This window comes from Agrilus planipennis, unplaced genomic scaffold (assembly GCF_000699045.2).
Source record: "Agrilus planipennis isolate EAB-ADULT unplaced genomic scaffold, Apla_2.0 scaffold85, whole genome shotgun sequence".
NCBI classification, from domain to species: Eukaryota; Metazoa; Arthropoda; class Insecta; order Coleoptera; family Buprestidae; genus Agrilus; species Agrilus planipennis.
In genome coordinates this window covers 493,599-509,807 of record NW_020438910.1, presented here as the reverse complement: position 1 = coordinate 509,807, position 16,209 = coordinate 493,599, and the positions used below count along the sequence as shown (strand labels likewise).

Here is a 16,209-nt window from a genome sequence, read left to right as displayed (position 1 = left end):
TGATAAAAAAAAAAACGGGGATTTTTTTCATTTTTTGTTTAATAAAAAGTTAAGATCACGGTTTTACGTGTCCACATAGTAAAACTATCTTTCCTTATGACTTTTGTAAGTGATTCCAAGAAAAATATAGCATACTACCCTTTTCACCCAAGCATAGGCGTTTTCAAACTGATACCGGCTGAACTAAATGGAAAAGATGATTTATGTTATTTGCATGAAGATTCAAATTACGCTAACATGTCTGAACGATCTACTGATACGTATGAGGCTGTCACATAGATCAACCTAATTTGATTAAAATTCTTAAAAAGAATTTAGTTTGGATTCCAAGGTTAGATGATCTTCACGAACTTCATGAAAACGAGAATATATTTTTACCGAACCCTCTAAATTATTTTTATTTTATGTCATTCTTGGGATCAGTCTGAGCAAGTAAAGTATATAAGCACGTATGTATATAGGACGCGCCAAAATGCCTTCTTCATGTTTTTCGGTTTCATAATAAAAATATTTTAAATAAAATAAAAAACGCTTTTCTCAAAAAAGTATTTAAATGCAAGATAGAAATAGGTATTTTTTATTTTGTATTTGCATTTTAAATGCAAGTTATAATTGCCCAATTTTAATGTAGTCACAAGAGTCAAACTCGCACTTGTCCGTAAGTTTGTTCTTGTCTTATTTCAAGAGATTGGTAAAATTTTATTATCAAATCATACTTTAGGTTTGCTGAATATTGCTTAAGGTTCTGTCGACTACCGAATTGATATTTTCGTTTATATTTTCAGGACTCTATGAAGAATCTTTTCCGAACTATGAAATAACTTTTACAAAATTTACAGCCTTCACTGTCATTCCCATGCTTATTAATACGATCCTGGCTTGGCTTTGGTTTGAAATTTACTTTTTAGGTTTATTTCGTCCAAAAAGAAAGGAGGGTATGTTAGTACAAAAAGCAAAAGACAATGAAAATCTTACCAGATTTGTTATAAAGCAGAAAGCTGAAGCATTAGGAAAAATTAATTTCCAATAAATTATGATATTGATCCTGTTTGTATTAGCCATACTATTTTTCGTATTTTCGGATTTGGGGTTTATACCAGGATGGTATGACCTATTTCCTAATAAGAGAAATGTAAAAACAGCCTTTTCATCAATTTTTATTATTTTCTATTGGGAACTGTTATGGAGGCGCGACTTAATTGATATGAATGACTTTAATTTGGAAAAAATAAATTATTAAACACGTGAATCAGTGACTGTTAATTTAATAATTTAATACTTTTTTAATCTGTGTAATTGTCCAAATTTCCAAATATGTTTTCGATTTGAACAACTATGTTGACAGACTTTGACAAAATATGAAGGAAATTATGTAAATTTTTACTTGATTTACTATTACCTACAGTTTGTAAATTAGAATGAACTAGTGAATTGTCAATTTCGATTGTAATAATAAATATTTGCTTTTATTAAACTTTATGTAAATAAAACAAACGTGTTGACGTCAATGATTACAAATTTATCATGTTTACAAACATAACCACCAGACGTCGCGACTAATGTGATCAGTTCTCAATTATTAAACTTAGAAAACTAAACAAATCGCACTATTTTATTTATTTACAGTTTCCAGTGTTTACACTTGTACTAATATACATTTTTTATAGAAAAGGAGGCAGCAGGGCAAATGAATTTCAAAATCACTACCCATATCTTTTTGCTTATCATATTCAGATTATTTTAGATTCATATCAGAAACGTACCACGTGAGGAGGGGGGTGTTTGAAAACTGATAGACAAACTCTAACGACCAGAAGTTCCATAAGAAATGCATTAGGAGATATGATATTTGACCCGCAATTACCCTACTAAACGTAATAATCGTGTCAAATCAGAATAAACAAAAAATAGAACAGGGCCTAGTAATTTCAGAATAAATTTCTAAACTTATTATTATCATTATTATTAAATAATGAGAATTAGGGCAGACAATCACTTTTTTGTTTATTTTGACATCCCATTCCTTTCTATTTTCTCGATAACGTCTTTAAAAGAGAGACAATACAACAACAAACTCAAAACGTCAGGTTAGTTTTCTCGATAAGTTAAATGGAATACCGTTCAAGTTGTAAAGAATTTCGAAACATTTACACTGAGGCATTCGTCATTTTAAAGGCAACCGTGCTAATTTTTATATTACTCAAAGACTTCATTTATTAATTTGTACAATTTTGATATAGAAAATAATAAAGTAGTAAATAATTAAAAATTGTCACAAAAATTGTTAAATGATTTAGTAATCTGAATACTTACAAATTTTAGCAAAAAAATCTGGAAACGATTGCTTATTCATTCCTATTTTTAGTAATTTTATAAAACTACGATAGGTGAACTTATACATGATAAATAGTTTTAATTGTTACAGATAAACGACGCAGTATCTATATCATTTATAATAATAATGTATTTAGCAATACCAGCTCAGCCATTATTTATTCATTGTTGGGATGAAGATGGAGCAATACGACCAAAAAAGCCGTCAGGTGGTCTATTGACTTGGGCAGTAATTGAAAGTAGACTTAAATGGGGTATGATTTTTCTTTTGGGTGGTGGCTTTGCTCTGGAAAAAGGCATGAAAAGCAGTGAATTGTCAGATATTATTGGGGAAAAGATAAACCTACCGATTTTTTTATTGTAGGTTCATTATAATCATCATCATCATAAGGTCGTCAGTACTAAGACTGGTTGGACACGCACCTCCACTTTTTCCTATCCTGAGCTAATCTTAGCATTTCCCTAAAACTAGAACAACCCACATCTTTAACTATTTGTGAACACTAATCTAATCTGGGTCTACCTCTACCCCTCCTAACTTCCGATTGTGCCTCTAATATGTCTCTGACTAGAACTTCATGCCTGAGAAGATGTCCTATTAGTGACTATAAGTGACTTCTTTTTATTGAAGGCGACATGACCCTGCGCTATCCTCTGCTTTATATCCCTACTACTCCTTCCATCCTCACTTATCTGACTTCATAGATACCTAAAATCGGCCACTTGGACACAACTACATCATCGAGTTCGACTACGTTGGGAAATCGCAAGGGCGGCCCCGACTGGGGCATTGTATTGTTCTAATTGAGGGTTTTGTTTATTTCCTTACATGTTGTTTTACATTCATTGCCGCATGCCACTTCGCAAGATGTAACTCTAGAGGGGAACCCACTGGTTGCTATGTAAAGCTGGTAGGAGGAAATAGCTGAGGCTATTGGTATATATATACATAATAGGTGGAAAACATCATCATTCATAATAATAATAAAAATCGCTCCTACATAACCGATCACACCCCATCTCCCCTGCAACTTTTTAGTTTCATAGCTATAGTTGGGACGATCAAAATTAGCAATGTCCGCAATAAATTATCTGTGAGAATGGATGTAACTTCTTTCTTTGTTCCACTTGCAGTCATTTTCTGCGTTTTGGACACGCCCTTTGTTAAGTTAGGAAATGCTTCATGTACAGATAACGTAAAAAAGAAATAACCGAATAATAGTAAGCGGTGCAGCGGTTAGAAGTTGCTTAGGTACACAAAAGAATCAGGTTCGGTTTTATAACTACCTGATTGAAATTATACCTTTAAATAAGCGTCTTTGTTTTCCTAAATTCCTGAGAATATTGAACTTTCTTTAAAGTCCGATCCTGGCAACATGCTCAAATTCTGCTTGTCTGCATCTCGTTCTGTTACGCATTAATCGATGTAATTCTATTCCTTTTTCTTTATTAGTGTCTGCTACAATTCCTACCTGACATCTCATTTCTATGTTGACGATATTCCCTACAACGTCTGTCGTGAGTAAAAGTAAAGGCGTAAAAGCGTAAAAGCTGTTCTGTCAGCAATCGCTCTGATTTAATTGCGGACTATGCCAATTTCGAACGTCCCAACTATAACTTCATGGCGAGCACGGCTATTAGGCCATACAATAGGCCAGATGTCTCTTTTTTCCTTTAGTGATATTCCAGATGAACTTGACCAACGCGCATGCGAAAATTTAGTCGGTCACTATTTTTCGTGTACATGCAGTTCCGCACTTCTCGTTGGCAAATTGCCACTGTTTTCATTTATTGAAAATCAAGTCTGAAGAAGTAATTTCTTTTCGTCTCTCAGGCTAGCTTTACAGTAAAAAAAAATTTGGGGTGTTTCATTCCCACCAGCCAGTAATGCTGGTGGGCGGGCAGTCCCTCCGGACTACGCCGGAAGGTAGGGCGGAAGGCCCTCTTCAGCCTGCTTTCAGAAATCGTGGGAATGGGTGGGTGGTGGTTCGGGTGAAAAAGTTGAGACGGATGAAATGAAGACAGAATAGAATGAAAGATTGTCTGTGGAATATTACTGCCTCAACATTTGCCTAAGTGATCCAAGGGAACCACAGAAAAACTTGGACCGAGGCAGACGGCGGACCCGGAATCGAACCGGAGTCCTCCCGAATGCTAAGTAATGGTCTAAACCTCTAGGCCATGCCGCTCGGTATTGCTTAACAGTAAAATTCCTTGACAAATGTCAATCTCTCTTCAAATGACTACCGTTACAATGACAATAGCTTTTTTATAAAACTTTGACGACTAAAGTATTACAAACCCTAGCTACATGCCTCTTAATAAATTAAAGGTGTCCAATTAAATATTTTCCAAAAATATCCCACAAAGAAACTCACTCTGGATACCACAAACAAACATTTGTTTCCTCTACTTCTAATGTGGGCATCAACAAAGCAGGCCAAGCACGTGTTCGCAGTGAATAGATTTTGTCTCCATTTTCTATTTTCAATTCAATGAAATTCAATCAAAACAATCAATTTAATTTGTCAGTAAGCTATATGTTAATATGTAAAAAAATGTAAAAATAAACATTTATAAAAAACTAATAAACAAACGAGTCGTGAGCACCCAAAAACTTGCTGATAAATATTGGTTTCTGAATGCCTCTTTCACCTCGCTACAGTTGCGAAGAAAGTAGATCCCATGGTTGCACAATGTATATTTATGGTAAGTTCTGGAATGATTACTGAATTAACTGCAAATGTAGCTGTCAACATTTTGCTACCAATCGCTGCTGAAATGTGTAAAAATGGAATGGCACCCTTTGAGTTTAATGTTGCCTACTGTGATCTGTTGTTCGTATTTATTTATGCTTCCAGCCAGTACACCACTAAACGCATTAGTATCAAGCCACGCCAACATACCAACTTCACAAATGATACTAGCAGGTTTTGTAGTTAAGCTGATGTGTATTCCTGTTCTTATTGTGTTTTGGCATACAGTGGGTGTAACTGTGTTCTATGCTAAGGAAGTTCGATCATGGTTAAATTCGCCGCCGTCAGGATAATAATTATTACTGTGGAAACCTACTTTGTTTTATCTTATTGACATTTGGTTAATTGACCTATTACATATTTTGTTTACGCCTTTACGTGCATCTTGTAATTTTTAATTTGCTTATTAGACCTATGAAAAATAAAATGAGTAATGTATGTGTATGCAGTACTTGAAAATACTGTCACGCTTAATTTAGAAACGGTGTCCCGACCAAGCATGTCACGTCGCGTCGGTACTTTGTTTATTTATTTGAAATATAATGCATCTTGATTATTTTGGCTTGATTGGGGGTAAGGTATTAAGATGATAAGAAAGGCAAGACTAAAAAACAATAACAACTTTATTATAAAAAATGAAATTGAAAAAAGAACGAAATCGTTTATAAGAAAAAAAAGGATCTTCCTATCAATGTAGATCAACACACCAAAAAAGTTAAGTGGTTTACTTACATTGATAGGAGCGTTGCAATCATCGTCCAGGAGCTACTGTCCCCAACACTTAGAGTTTCCCATTGGTTACTCTTTTAAGGGTAGACTTTTTCCATTCGCGTTCCCGAGTCGACTGCCTGCGATCCCCATTCACGCGCTAAACTTTTTGATGAACCAGTGATTATTTGTACATAATTCAACATGGATCATTCACTGGTTCTAGAAGTTTCTCTGGTTTAGCTGATTTAACGAAAAAACTGACTTTTTGATGACTTCACGAAGTTCAATAATTTTGACAATGATCTGAACTATCGAACTGGCGTCAATTTCTGCTTGTACTTACATATATACAGTCTATTTCAATTTGTTAGAATTGTGACCTTGAAGAAATCTGCGCGAAGATAGAAAGAATACACACTAGGCGCGAGCAAGACAGAAATAGTTGGAACAAGCAGAGCTCTCGATGGGCGGTCTTAGGAAATCAGCTAGAACTATACAGTACTAGACGAAAATGTTTAGCAACTTCTTAAAATAAAAATGTATATAAATTAACAATAGAAAACAAAGCAAAAGTTTTATAGATGTGTTGAACATTAAGTTAATTCACTTGTTATTATTTTTGGCTAAATATGCTTTTAAATAAAGCATATTCTTACATTTTAACGAGGCAGTTTAAATAATTTTTGCAAATGGTACTGTACACTTTTGTCTAGTTCTCGCTGGATGATCGGTAGAGAAATGAGCTCCGCAGGCAAATATGATTGAATTTGGAATTATGCTACGGCGCATCNAATACGGCTTATGCTTGTAACGCGTCAAGCTTTCTCATATTCCTGACCAGAACTATCGAACTGGCGTCAATTTCTGCTTGTACATAGATAATTCTTTTCGCTTACTGCTTCGTTGCTGCGGAATTCCAAATACGCTTATTTTGCAAGTAAATGAACTCGATATCTGTTTTATGAATTTGAAAGGAAAAGCAACGTTATAATTATGAAATATTTAATTATTTTGAAGTATGTTTTAAAGTCAAAAATTGTTTTTTAAGTTTCCTTAAAACTTCATTGTGTGACAATATGAAAGCATCAGACACATTTGCGGTATATGGACTGTTTTCTAGCTTCTACAGATCTTTTTCACAGTTATTTTAAATCGAATTCATTCCTTCCGCAGCTGTTCGTTATACTGTTTATCCTTCATCTTTTTCTCCTTTCGGTTAAGTCATCATCTAAGCTTTCAATAACTTTTTTAAAAACTCTATTGTGTTCTCACTAACTAATGCCCCACATTGTACTGATCAAATCAATTGATTTTAATACATGTTTTTTAAAATGTTTGTGTGATATTAGTTCGTAATTTAAGTTGTGATTGGAAATTTAACTTAATCTGTGATCCTTTCTGTGAAATTAATCCAACCGTTTTTTTGAATTTTTAATTTTTGATTGAAAGCCCTGTTGAATAAATGAGATAAATTTATTGTATTGGGATTATAAATGTTAACAGGTTGTATCAGGTTGTCGTTAAGTCACAACTGCAATTTTTAAAAACTATTTTCAGTCAGAAGTTATGTTGATTTTCACTGTACATAATTTAAACTAAGCAAATGTAAGTACAATTAAGTTTTTATATTCAACTTTACTAACTTAATTTTCAATTGGTCTGATTGGTGTAATCATTTAGAGCCTTGATAATGTTCCCAATCTACAAGAGTATTGACCAAAAAAATTCAGACTTGTTTAATGACCTAATCATGAAATAATCGGGGGAAAGGTGTTTTGACCAGTTTTTATTGAAAATAAACAGTATTAGATTACACTTTCACAGTTAACTGTTCATTTTGGAAATTGCCGTTAACTCCTGTAGTATTGCTTTTAGTTGGAAAAAGACTATTAATAAGAAACTCCGATGAAAAAACAGGGGAATTAAGGTGCCCCCTTCCTCTACTTTATATATGTTGTTATTTAGTGGATTTGGGTTCAAGTCCAAAGTTGACAGTTTGTTGAATTTTTATTTTGGAGTTTCAAAAGGTACCTTTTGAATATTCTGACAATACTTGTTTTGATTAACAAAACTCTCGCGAGACAATCAACCAATTGTTGCGAAATACGTTTGATTAATTGAGATTACAATTCGAAGAACGTTTCCTTCTCGTCATTCAATTTCACTTTTTTTCGCTGTCACATGAAAATTATCAAACGGTAGCTTATCGCTTGTCAACTTAGTTATACAAAATATCATATTTATGTAATTACCAATTTTGACTCTATATAAAACAAAGTAAGTGTGGGATAAGGATAGGGTCAAGGTTGGGTTAGGTCATGTCAACTGTCAATTGATCAATTCTCAACACTCCTCCTTGATCAATTTACAGCGGAGATTCTCAAAGACTCTTCTGTTGAGTGGCTTGGTCAGGATGTCTGCAATCTGCTTGCTGCTCTCGACGTGTTGAAGTGTCACAGTGTTGCCGATGTGTTGCTGGATGTATTTTCATGGTATCTCGATCTGCTTCTTCCCTCTGGTTGTCTTTCCTTCGTGAGCATCTTGTAACATATATATGGTTGACATGTTATCGACTAGAAGGGTGATCGGCTGTTCAACTTCCATGATACCAAGTTCCAGTGCAATTAGTTTGATCCAGCACACATCGTCAATCACTGACACCGCAGCTCGGTACACGGCTTCGGCGGTTGAAGTCACTACCAGACGCTATTTGATTTAAGAAGATACCATCTTTGCTGACCTTAATTTCCATGCCTAAGTATGTTAACTTGTCCTGAACTTTCTTGCTGAATGTGATCTCAAATTCCTTGCTTATCTCCCTCAAGAGTTTGTATATTAAATCTTCATTTTTACCAGCTACCAATCCATCATCCACGAAGAGTGAGAGCATAATGCTTTTGTCATTGTTATAGTAGATACACGGGGCGTCATCTGTGCTGATCAGGCCTATCTTCTCTTCAAAATGCGTGGTGACCCTCTGGTTCCACATCCTTGGAGCTTGTTTGAGCCCGTAAAGACTCTTGTCCAACTTGCAGACCTTTCCTGATCCGTCGTTGAATCCTTCGGGTTGGTAAATGTAGATGTCCTGTTCCAGGTTTCCATACAGGAATGCTGTCTTCACATCAAACGACACTAACTTCAATTTCTCTGACGCTGCGTGGCTCAAAAGTAGTCGAATCGATGCATGGCGGGCTACCGGGTTTCGGCTTAGTCCACTCCTTTTTGTTCAAATCCCCTTGCCACGAGTCTGGCCTTGAGTCTCCCGTCTGCCTTCTCACGAAGTATCCAACCACAACTGATCGGTTTTACTCTTTCTGGACAGTCCACCAGTTTCCATGTTTTCATTTCCATCAACGAGTCGTACTCCTCCTGCGTCGCTTGTCTCCACTTCTCGTCTTTGAGTGCCTCGCTCACCGGGATGTCCTCAGTTTCCCCAATCATGGCTACTTTTGCGCTCTTTCCTTCACGACGGGAGTCAAGTATCTAATCTCTAAGTCTCGGTGGTGGTTGCAGGGTTCGACGATCTCACAGAATTCTCCTTGCTGGCTCTTCTTCTGGCGGTTGTGTCTCTTCCTCGTTGTCGCTTGATTCTTCGGCACTTTCTCTAGTTCCCCAGTTCTCATCTTCTTCATCTGTCTCGTTGCCGCTTTCTTCTTGCTTCTCAGGTGTGCCAGTGTCTCAAGTTCAGTGCCTTGCCTCAGTCTTATCTTTTCCTCATCGAAGATTACGTTGTCTGAGCTCACTATCTCTCTCTTGTCTTTCCGATAGACCCTGTAGCAGGGCGAATCAATATCATAGCCAACCAGAATTCCCTTTTCTGATTTCCTATTAATCTTGCCTCTCTTCTGTCTGTCCATCAGCACATAACATTCGCATCCAACAGCTTCGGTAGTGGGTGAAGTCATCTTTGAACATGAGCCAATACTTGGCCCTCCTAGCGACGGGATGTTAATCTCGCCGGTGTCGACATCCATGAGATCTAATGGCTGCTGGACCATCAAACTTGTCTCTTCTTCTCTCCTGAGCATCATTTTGTAAAGATTTCCTTTCCGTTTTGCCATTGCCACAATTTCCCTGCCATCTTGACTGTAAAACCTTGACTCATTTCCGTTTGCTTTATGTAAATATTCCTTGTCCAGCATCTAACTTGCTAAGAATAAACTAAAGTTGAGATTTGGCACGTAACTCACATCCTTCAGTACCACAGGATACCACTTTTGACCATCAAAAGCCTCAATTTCGATGTTCCCGATTGAAACGCCATCTAGCCTGGTTGAGTCTCCAATCACAATTGGAATTGGCTCGTCCAACTCAACCAGTTGGACAAACCACTTTCGATGAGACGTCATGTGTTGACTGGCTCCGCAGTCCTGATACCACGATGTTGCCCTGTCCTTCGAAATGTCATTGTCCACCGTTGAGAGTGCCGTGGTCAAAAAAGCCTTCCTCGGAGGTTTCCCGTTTCCTGACTTGTTCGCATCCTCATGGGATTCGCATTCTCTTGCGAAGTGTTCTTTCTTCTTACATATGTTGCATGAGTATTTCTTCTTGCAATAGGCAATGTATTTCTCACATGGTTTGCCCTTGCACTCCTTGAGCACGTGACCTTTCTTCCCAAATTTGTAGCATGCGAGCTGTGACTTGTTCTGCCTTTTGTTAGACGACTGTCCCTGTTTCTCACGTCTGGCCATGAGAGCGTTGTTGGTGCTGCCCTCTGTGTTTGTCGTCGTTTCTCTAAGTCGCTCGTCCTCGAGTTACAATCGTTCCATGAGAGTCTTTGTTGCTCCGGTCACATTGTCCCAGGTTGTTCTGAAATGTGCCAGTCTTGGCGGAAGCACACTCGTGATCCTCGTCATGATCCAGTTTTCCTTCATGGGATGAGACTTCTTGAGCAAGATCTAAAATCTCCATACAGTTTTCAATTGCAGTCTTGTTTTTATCAAAATTTACAGGTAAATAATTTGATTAGGGACGTTTCTAAAGTTACATCAGTCTTTGTACCATACAAACTAACTAATTTATCTATCATGTCTTTGGCAGTTTTGCAATTTGCAATTTTGTTCGCAATCTTACTATTTATATTTAAACCTATCAACGTTTGAGGTTCGACATCTTTCTTTATCCAAGCTAAAACGGTATCCACTGACGCAGCACTTGCTGGTCTGGGCTTTGCACCTGTTACAATGTCGTACAAGTCCTTATTCTTAAGTGCTAGGTTTAATTTAAATCGCCATGAAATGAAATTGACATTTCCTTGACTATCTTCGCTTAACATTTCCAATTGAGACTTTACAGTATCCATTTTGAATCATTCGTGACGATTTTTTGACTTAAAGCGACTTGCGTGTACGTTGCTCAACGTTGCCTTGCTGTGCCTTCCGGTTCTGACACTCTGGACTATTTTTCTCGACTTGCGCTTGCTTTTCTGTCCTGACTTGCAAGGAAACCCTTTTACAGCTTTTCTGGTCCCATAACCTGTTGTTATTTAGTGGATCTGGGTTCCTTGGTTGTAAATAAACTAAGCCCAACGTTGACAGTTTGTTGAATTTTTATTTTGCAGTTTCAAAAGGTACCTTTTGAATATTCTGACAATACTTGTTTTGATTAACAAAACTCTCGCAAGACAATCAACCGATTTTTGCGCAATACGTTTGATTAATTGAGATTACAATTCGAAGAACGTTTCCTTCTCGTCATTCAATTTCACTTTTCGCTGTCACATGAAAATTATCAAACGGTAGCTTATCGCTTGCCAACTTAGTTATACAAAATATCATACTTACATAGTTACCAATTTTGACTCTATATAAAACAGTAAGTGTGGGATAAGGATAGGGTGAAGGCTGGGTTAGATCATGTCAGCCGTCAATTGATCAATTCTCAACAATATATTTACATTATACCTGTACCTTCCTCTATTGGTAATAATTTATATCTATTTATATGGTATAAATGACTGTTGAGCGCAAAGACGTAAATATATTAATGTAGCCGTATGTCGTTGTAATAATTTCTTGCTCGAAAAGTGAGGGAGATGGCGTATGGTTTCGGGCTAGTGCTATCTCTTTCATCACACGCTTATGCACTATCGTGATAGAGATGGATATTGTCCGAAACTTTGTTCCATCTCTTTCTTTTGTTGTACCACAATTCTGACAGCTAAGGCATGTCCATTAGTGAACGTCGATGGTTGAGCGGATATCACTTCTTAGGCGAATGCAACTTGAACTATAGAGGCGAAGTCAGAAACGGCTGAGTAGTGACTGTTATCTATGATAAGTGACTGTGAAATTCGTATTGGTTATGTATCTATAAAATATTTATTTACAAAAAAAAAAACCTTCGCTTTTTTTCCTGCGTTTTTCATAAATATACTAATTTAAGCTATTCCTTAAATAAAAAAGTTTTTTTTCGAAAAAGACTACTTTTAGTCATCAAATCATCATCATTATAAGGTAGTCAGTCCTAAGACTAGTTGGACACGCACCTCCACTCTTTCCTATCCTGAGCTAATTTTCGCATTTCCCTAAAACTAGAACAACCCATATCTTTAACTATTTGTGAACAGTAATCTAATATAGGTCTACCTCTACCCTTCCTAACGTCCGTCTCTGCCTCTAATATGTCTCTGACTAGACCTTCATGCCTGAGAAGGTGTCCTACTAACCTATCTCGCCTATTTCTTATTGATTTCCATAGAGGCTTCTGTTCTCCTATTCTTTCTAATGACTTCATTTCTAACCTTCTCTATCTACGGTATCCTCATCATTCGCCTGTAACACCACATTTCGAACGCTTTTAACATTTTGTTTTCCGCCGCGCCCACTGTCCATTTTTCGAATTTCTAAATTAATTGTTCGCGAGCATAGAAGTGAGTTCTTTTTATTGAAGCCGACTCGACCCTGCGCTATCCTCTGCTTTATATCCCTACTACTCCTTCCGTCCTGACTTATCTGACTTCCTAAATCATAATTTCCATCAAGAAACCTACCTCTCAAGTAAACAATATTTTATAATGGTTCTATTTTCCGCCAGCAAATGCCGCCTAAGAATTTGTGGAACCCTGTTAAGTTTTTGGTTGAGTTGAGATGGATAATCTATCAATATTAGGATCAAAAATATGCGTGAAATATTATATTCATTAATTTAAATATAACATTAGGATCAGAAATTTATTTGTGTTTAATTATAATATAATGATTATAAGCAAAGTTTGCCGAGGATATTAAAACAAAAAACATTATGTCAAATATTTAACGAGTGTAATAGTAGTGTGTACTAAACTAGTACACGGAATTTTACATTTGCAGAAGAATAATTACCAATGTATAAAGACTGGTACAAACTTTTTTTTAAACTTTATTGGAAGTCACTTTTCATGGTCCTATGGCCGTTTTTAATACTACCGATACCGTTGATATGGGTAAGCTCTACAACGAGATGTCTCTATGTACTGCTTCTAATGGCTGGTTATTGGGTAACTCAATGCATACCACTAGCAGTGACAGGGCTGTTCCCCGTAGTATGGTTTCCACTTTTAGGAATACTCGATTGTAGTGAAGTCTCTAAAGCCTACTTTTCTTCAGCGAATGTGATTTTTGTTGGTAGGTATTTGCATAAAAGTCCACATTATAAAATCGTGACGGTGGTGCTTTAAACAATTCCTTCTGTATATGAATAAGATAAGATGTAAAATTTGATAGGTTTATATCAAAGTTTTAGTACCTCTTAGTACCTAGGTTGATAAAAATATTCTAATGAAGGTGATTGTATTATCAAAAATTATGGTAGTAAAAATAATGATAATAACAGAACAAAGTCGTTGTATATATATATGTCTCTGACTAGACCTTCATGCCTGAGAAGATGTCCTATTAGTGACTATAAGTGACTTCTTTTTATTGAAGGCGACATGACCGTTGCAAATAATTTTATTGATGTAAAATCAACATCAATCATTTTATATCAAAATATTTACAACCCCATTTTGTTTCTGATCTTTTACACATTGTAATANAGTACCTAGGTTGATAAAAATATTCTAATGAAGGTGATTGTATTATCAAAAATTATGGTAGTAAAAATAATGATAATAACAGAACAAAGTCGTTGTATATATATATGTCTCTGACTAGACCTTCATGCCTGAGAAAGTGTTCAACCAACCTATCTCACCTATTTTCTATTAACTTCCATAGTCCTCTGTTCTCCTATTCTTTCTAATATTATCTCTTCATATCTAACCTTCTCTATCCACGGTATCCTCCTCATTCGCCTGTAACACCTCTTTTCGAATCCTTCTAACCTTTTCTTTTCTGTCTCACCCGTACAGCGCCGCACTCCAAACATACACCTTTAACAATCTTTTTCGAATTTCTAAATTAATTGTTCGCGAGCGTCGAATTATATGTACGAAAATGTGCGTTTTTCCCCTACCGTACTACCAACGATAAAATACGTGCCCAGTTTAAAGAAACATTTTCAAGGCTTCGTATATTTTTTACAGCAATCTTCTTTACACGAAAAAACTATTTTTCAGCCGGATACATAATGGTCGTATCTCTAGAGTCCAGTGGATTGAGTGTACGTGTTGCTTTAAATTGGATCTTATTAGTGGGAACGAGTCACCGCAAACTACATTTGGGTCTTTCACTCATTACCATGGGTATATCCATGTTTATGGTGAATACGGCAGTTACCGCCATGATGATACCCATTGTCGATGCCTGTTTACAAGAACTAGAACGTAATGATTTGGGCCCTATGTATACTTATCCCCCTAATTACGAGCAACTAACTGAAGAAGAAAAAGCTGATGCAAAAATACCAACTAGAAGTACAATAAACTTTTTCTTGACGGCTGCGTATTGTTCTACTCATGGCGGTTGCGGTACGTTAGTTGGCACTGATACTAATCTTGCCTTCAAAGGTACGGTACATTTAATTTTATTTTATATTTTATTTATGCATAAAATGGAAATTACAAATTTACAGGATAAATTATTTAGTATACATAATCCATTACTTATTGGCCGTTATTAAACTATCAACGGGTATTATTTATATACACAATTTATTTCAAGTGTGCCCTGCATTGTTCTTTTGGAAACGTTAACAGCTATCACAGGGATTATATTAGACAAAATGGGCAGTTTTATTAAATTATTTATCAAATTTTAATAATATACAGTACCACACACGAATTCAAAGAACGAAAGCCCATCTACAAGACATTTTTAGGTTATTGTCCGAACTTTCCACAGTAGAAGCAGTTATTATTTTTTACTTTTTCTTCGCTGTAATTTTTATTACTTCTGCATTCATTTTGATAATGTCCATTTTTGCCGCACTTATAACACTTTACAGGTCTCTTGTTTTTCACGACGAACGCAGATGACGATAAAGTTAACTGGGACTCATAATTTTTTCCTTTCACTCTTTCTTCTTCAATTAATAATCGGGCCATCAAGTCAATTGCTTGCTTATCCTCAGATGCAGATTCCCACGCAGACACAAAATGTTTATATTCATCAGGCATTAACATTTTTGTAATTACAAACTTGTCAGAGATTTCCTCTCCCATCTGTTTTAATTGATTTTGTATTTCTTGGATCTTGGATAACAAGACTGAAATATCGATTCTTTTTTCGTATTTATACTGGAAAAATCTCTGTTGTATTATATTTACACTTGTTTCCGTCTTCAGCTCATATACATCTTGAAGTTTCCTCCACATTTCCGCTGAGCTCGTGCACGTGATGATGTGTAACATATCATCCGTGTGACCAATAATGCTTGCGCCTTAGCATCTTTAGCTTCCCATAAAGGTATTTCAGCAGCACTTTTAGGCTTAATACACTTTCTCTCCACAATGTCCAGCCAGCCATGGCCTCTCAACTGCACCGTCGTTTGAAACTTCCAAATGTTCAAATTTTTGGAACCCTCCAGCTTAACCACGTTGATATTACTGTTATTCTCCATCATCCAACCTCGTTCAGAACTCTGAACAAGTTTTTCCTTCGCAATTCTTTAACTTTTCAATATCAATATGTTATATGCTCAAATTAAAGAAAAGCCCATAACCTGATATTATTTTTTATTTCAAGTTGCATTTAAATAAATTTATTAATCCTTCGGTTACACCTCAACTTAATATAACGCACACACTGAGAGTGTTTTTATGGTCGTCATAGATACTACTATCAACTGTTACAGCCAACTACAGTCCATTTCAATTTGTTAGAATTGTGACCTTGAAGAAATCTGCGCGAAGATAGAAAGAATACACACTAGGCGTGAGCAAGACAGAAATAGTTAGAACAAGCTTGAACGAGCAGAGCTCTCGATGGGCGGTCTTAGGAGATAGGCTAGAACTGTACAGTACTAGACGAAAATGTTTAGCAATTTC

At 36.2% G+C, this 16,209-nt stretch overlaps 1 protein-coding gene and 1 pseudogene across 1 annotated transcript in view; both read left to right on the top strand.

Annotated features, from left to right (window-relative positions):
- Nucleotides 1–5,383, top strand: part of LOC108733851 — a 14,893-nt pseudogene extending 9,510 nt beyond the window's left edge.
- Nucleotides 5,384–13,042: 7,659 nt separating this feature from the next.
- Nucleotides 13,043–16,209, top strand: part of LOC108733863 (protein I'm not dead yet-like) — an 8,579-nt gene continuing 5,412 nt past the window's right edge. Inside the window, exons 1-2 of the mRNA XM_018465201.2 lie at nt 13,043–13,405; nt 14,341–14,730. Coding sequence (XP_018320703.1) covers nt 13,126–13,405; nt 14,341–14,730 — 670 coding nt within the window. The 5' untranslated portion in view covers nt 13,043–13,125. The remainder of the gene's footprint in view (nt 13,406–14,340; nt 14,731–16,209) is intronic.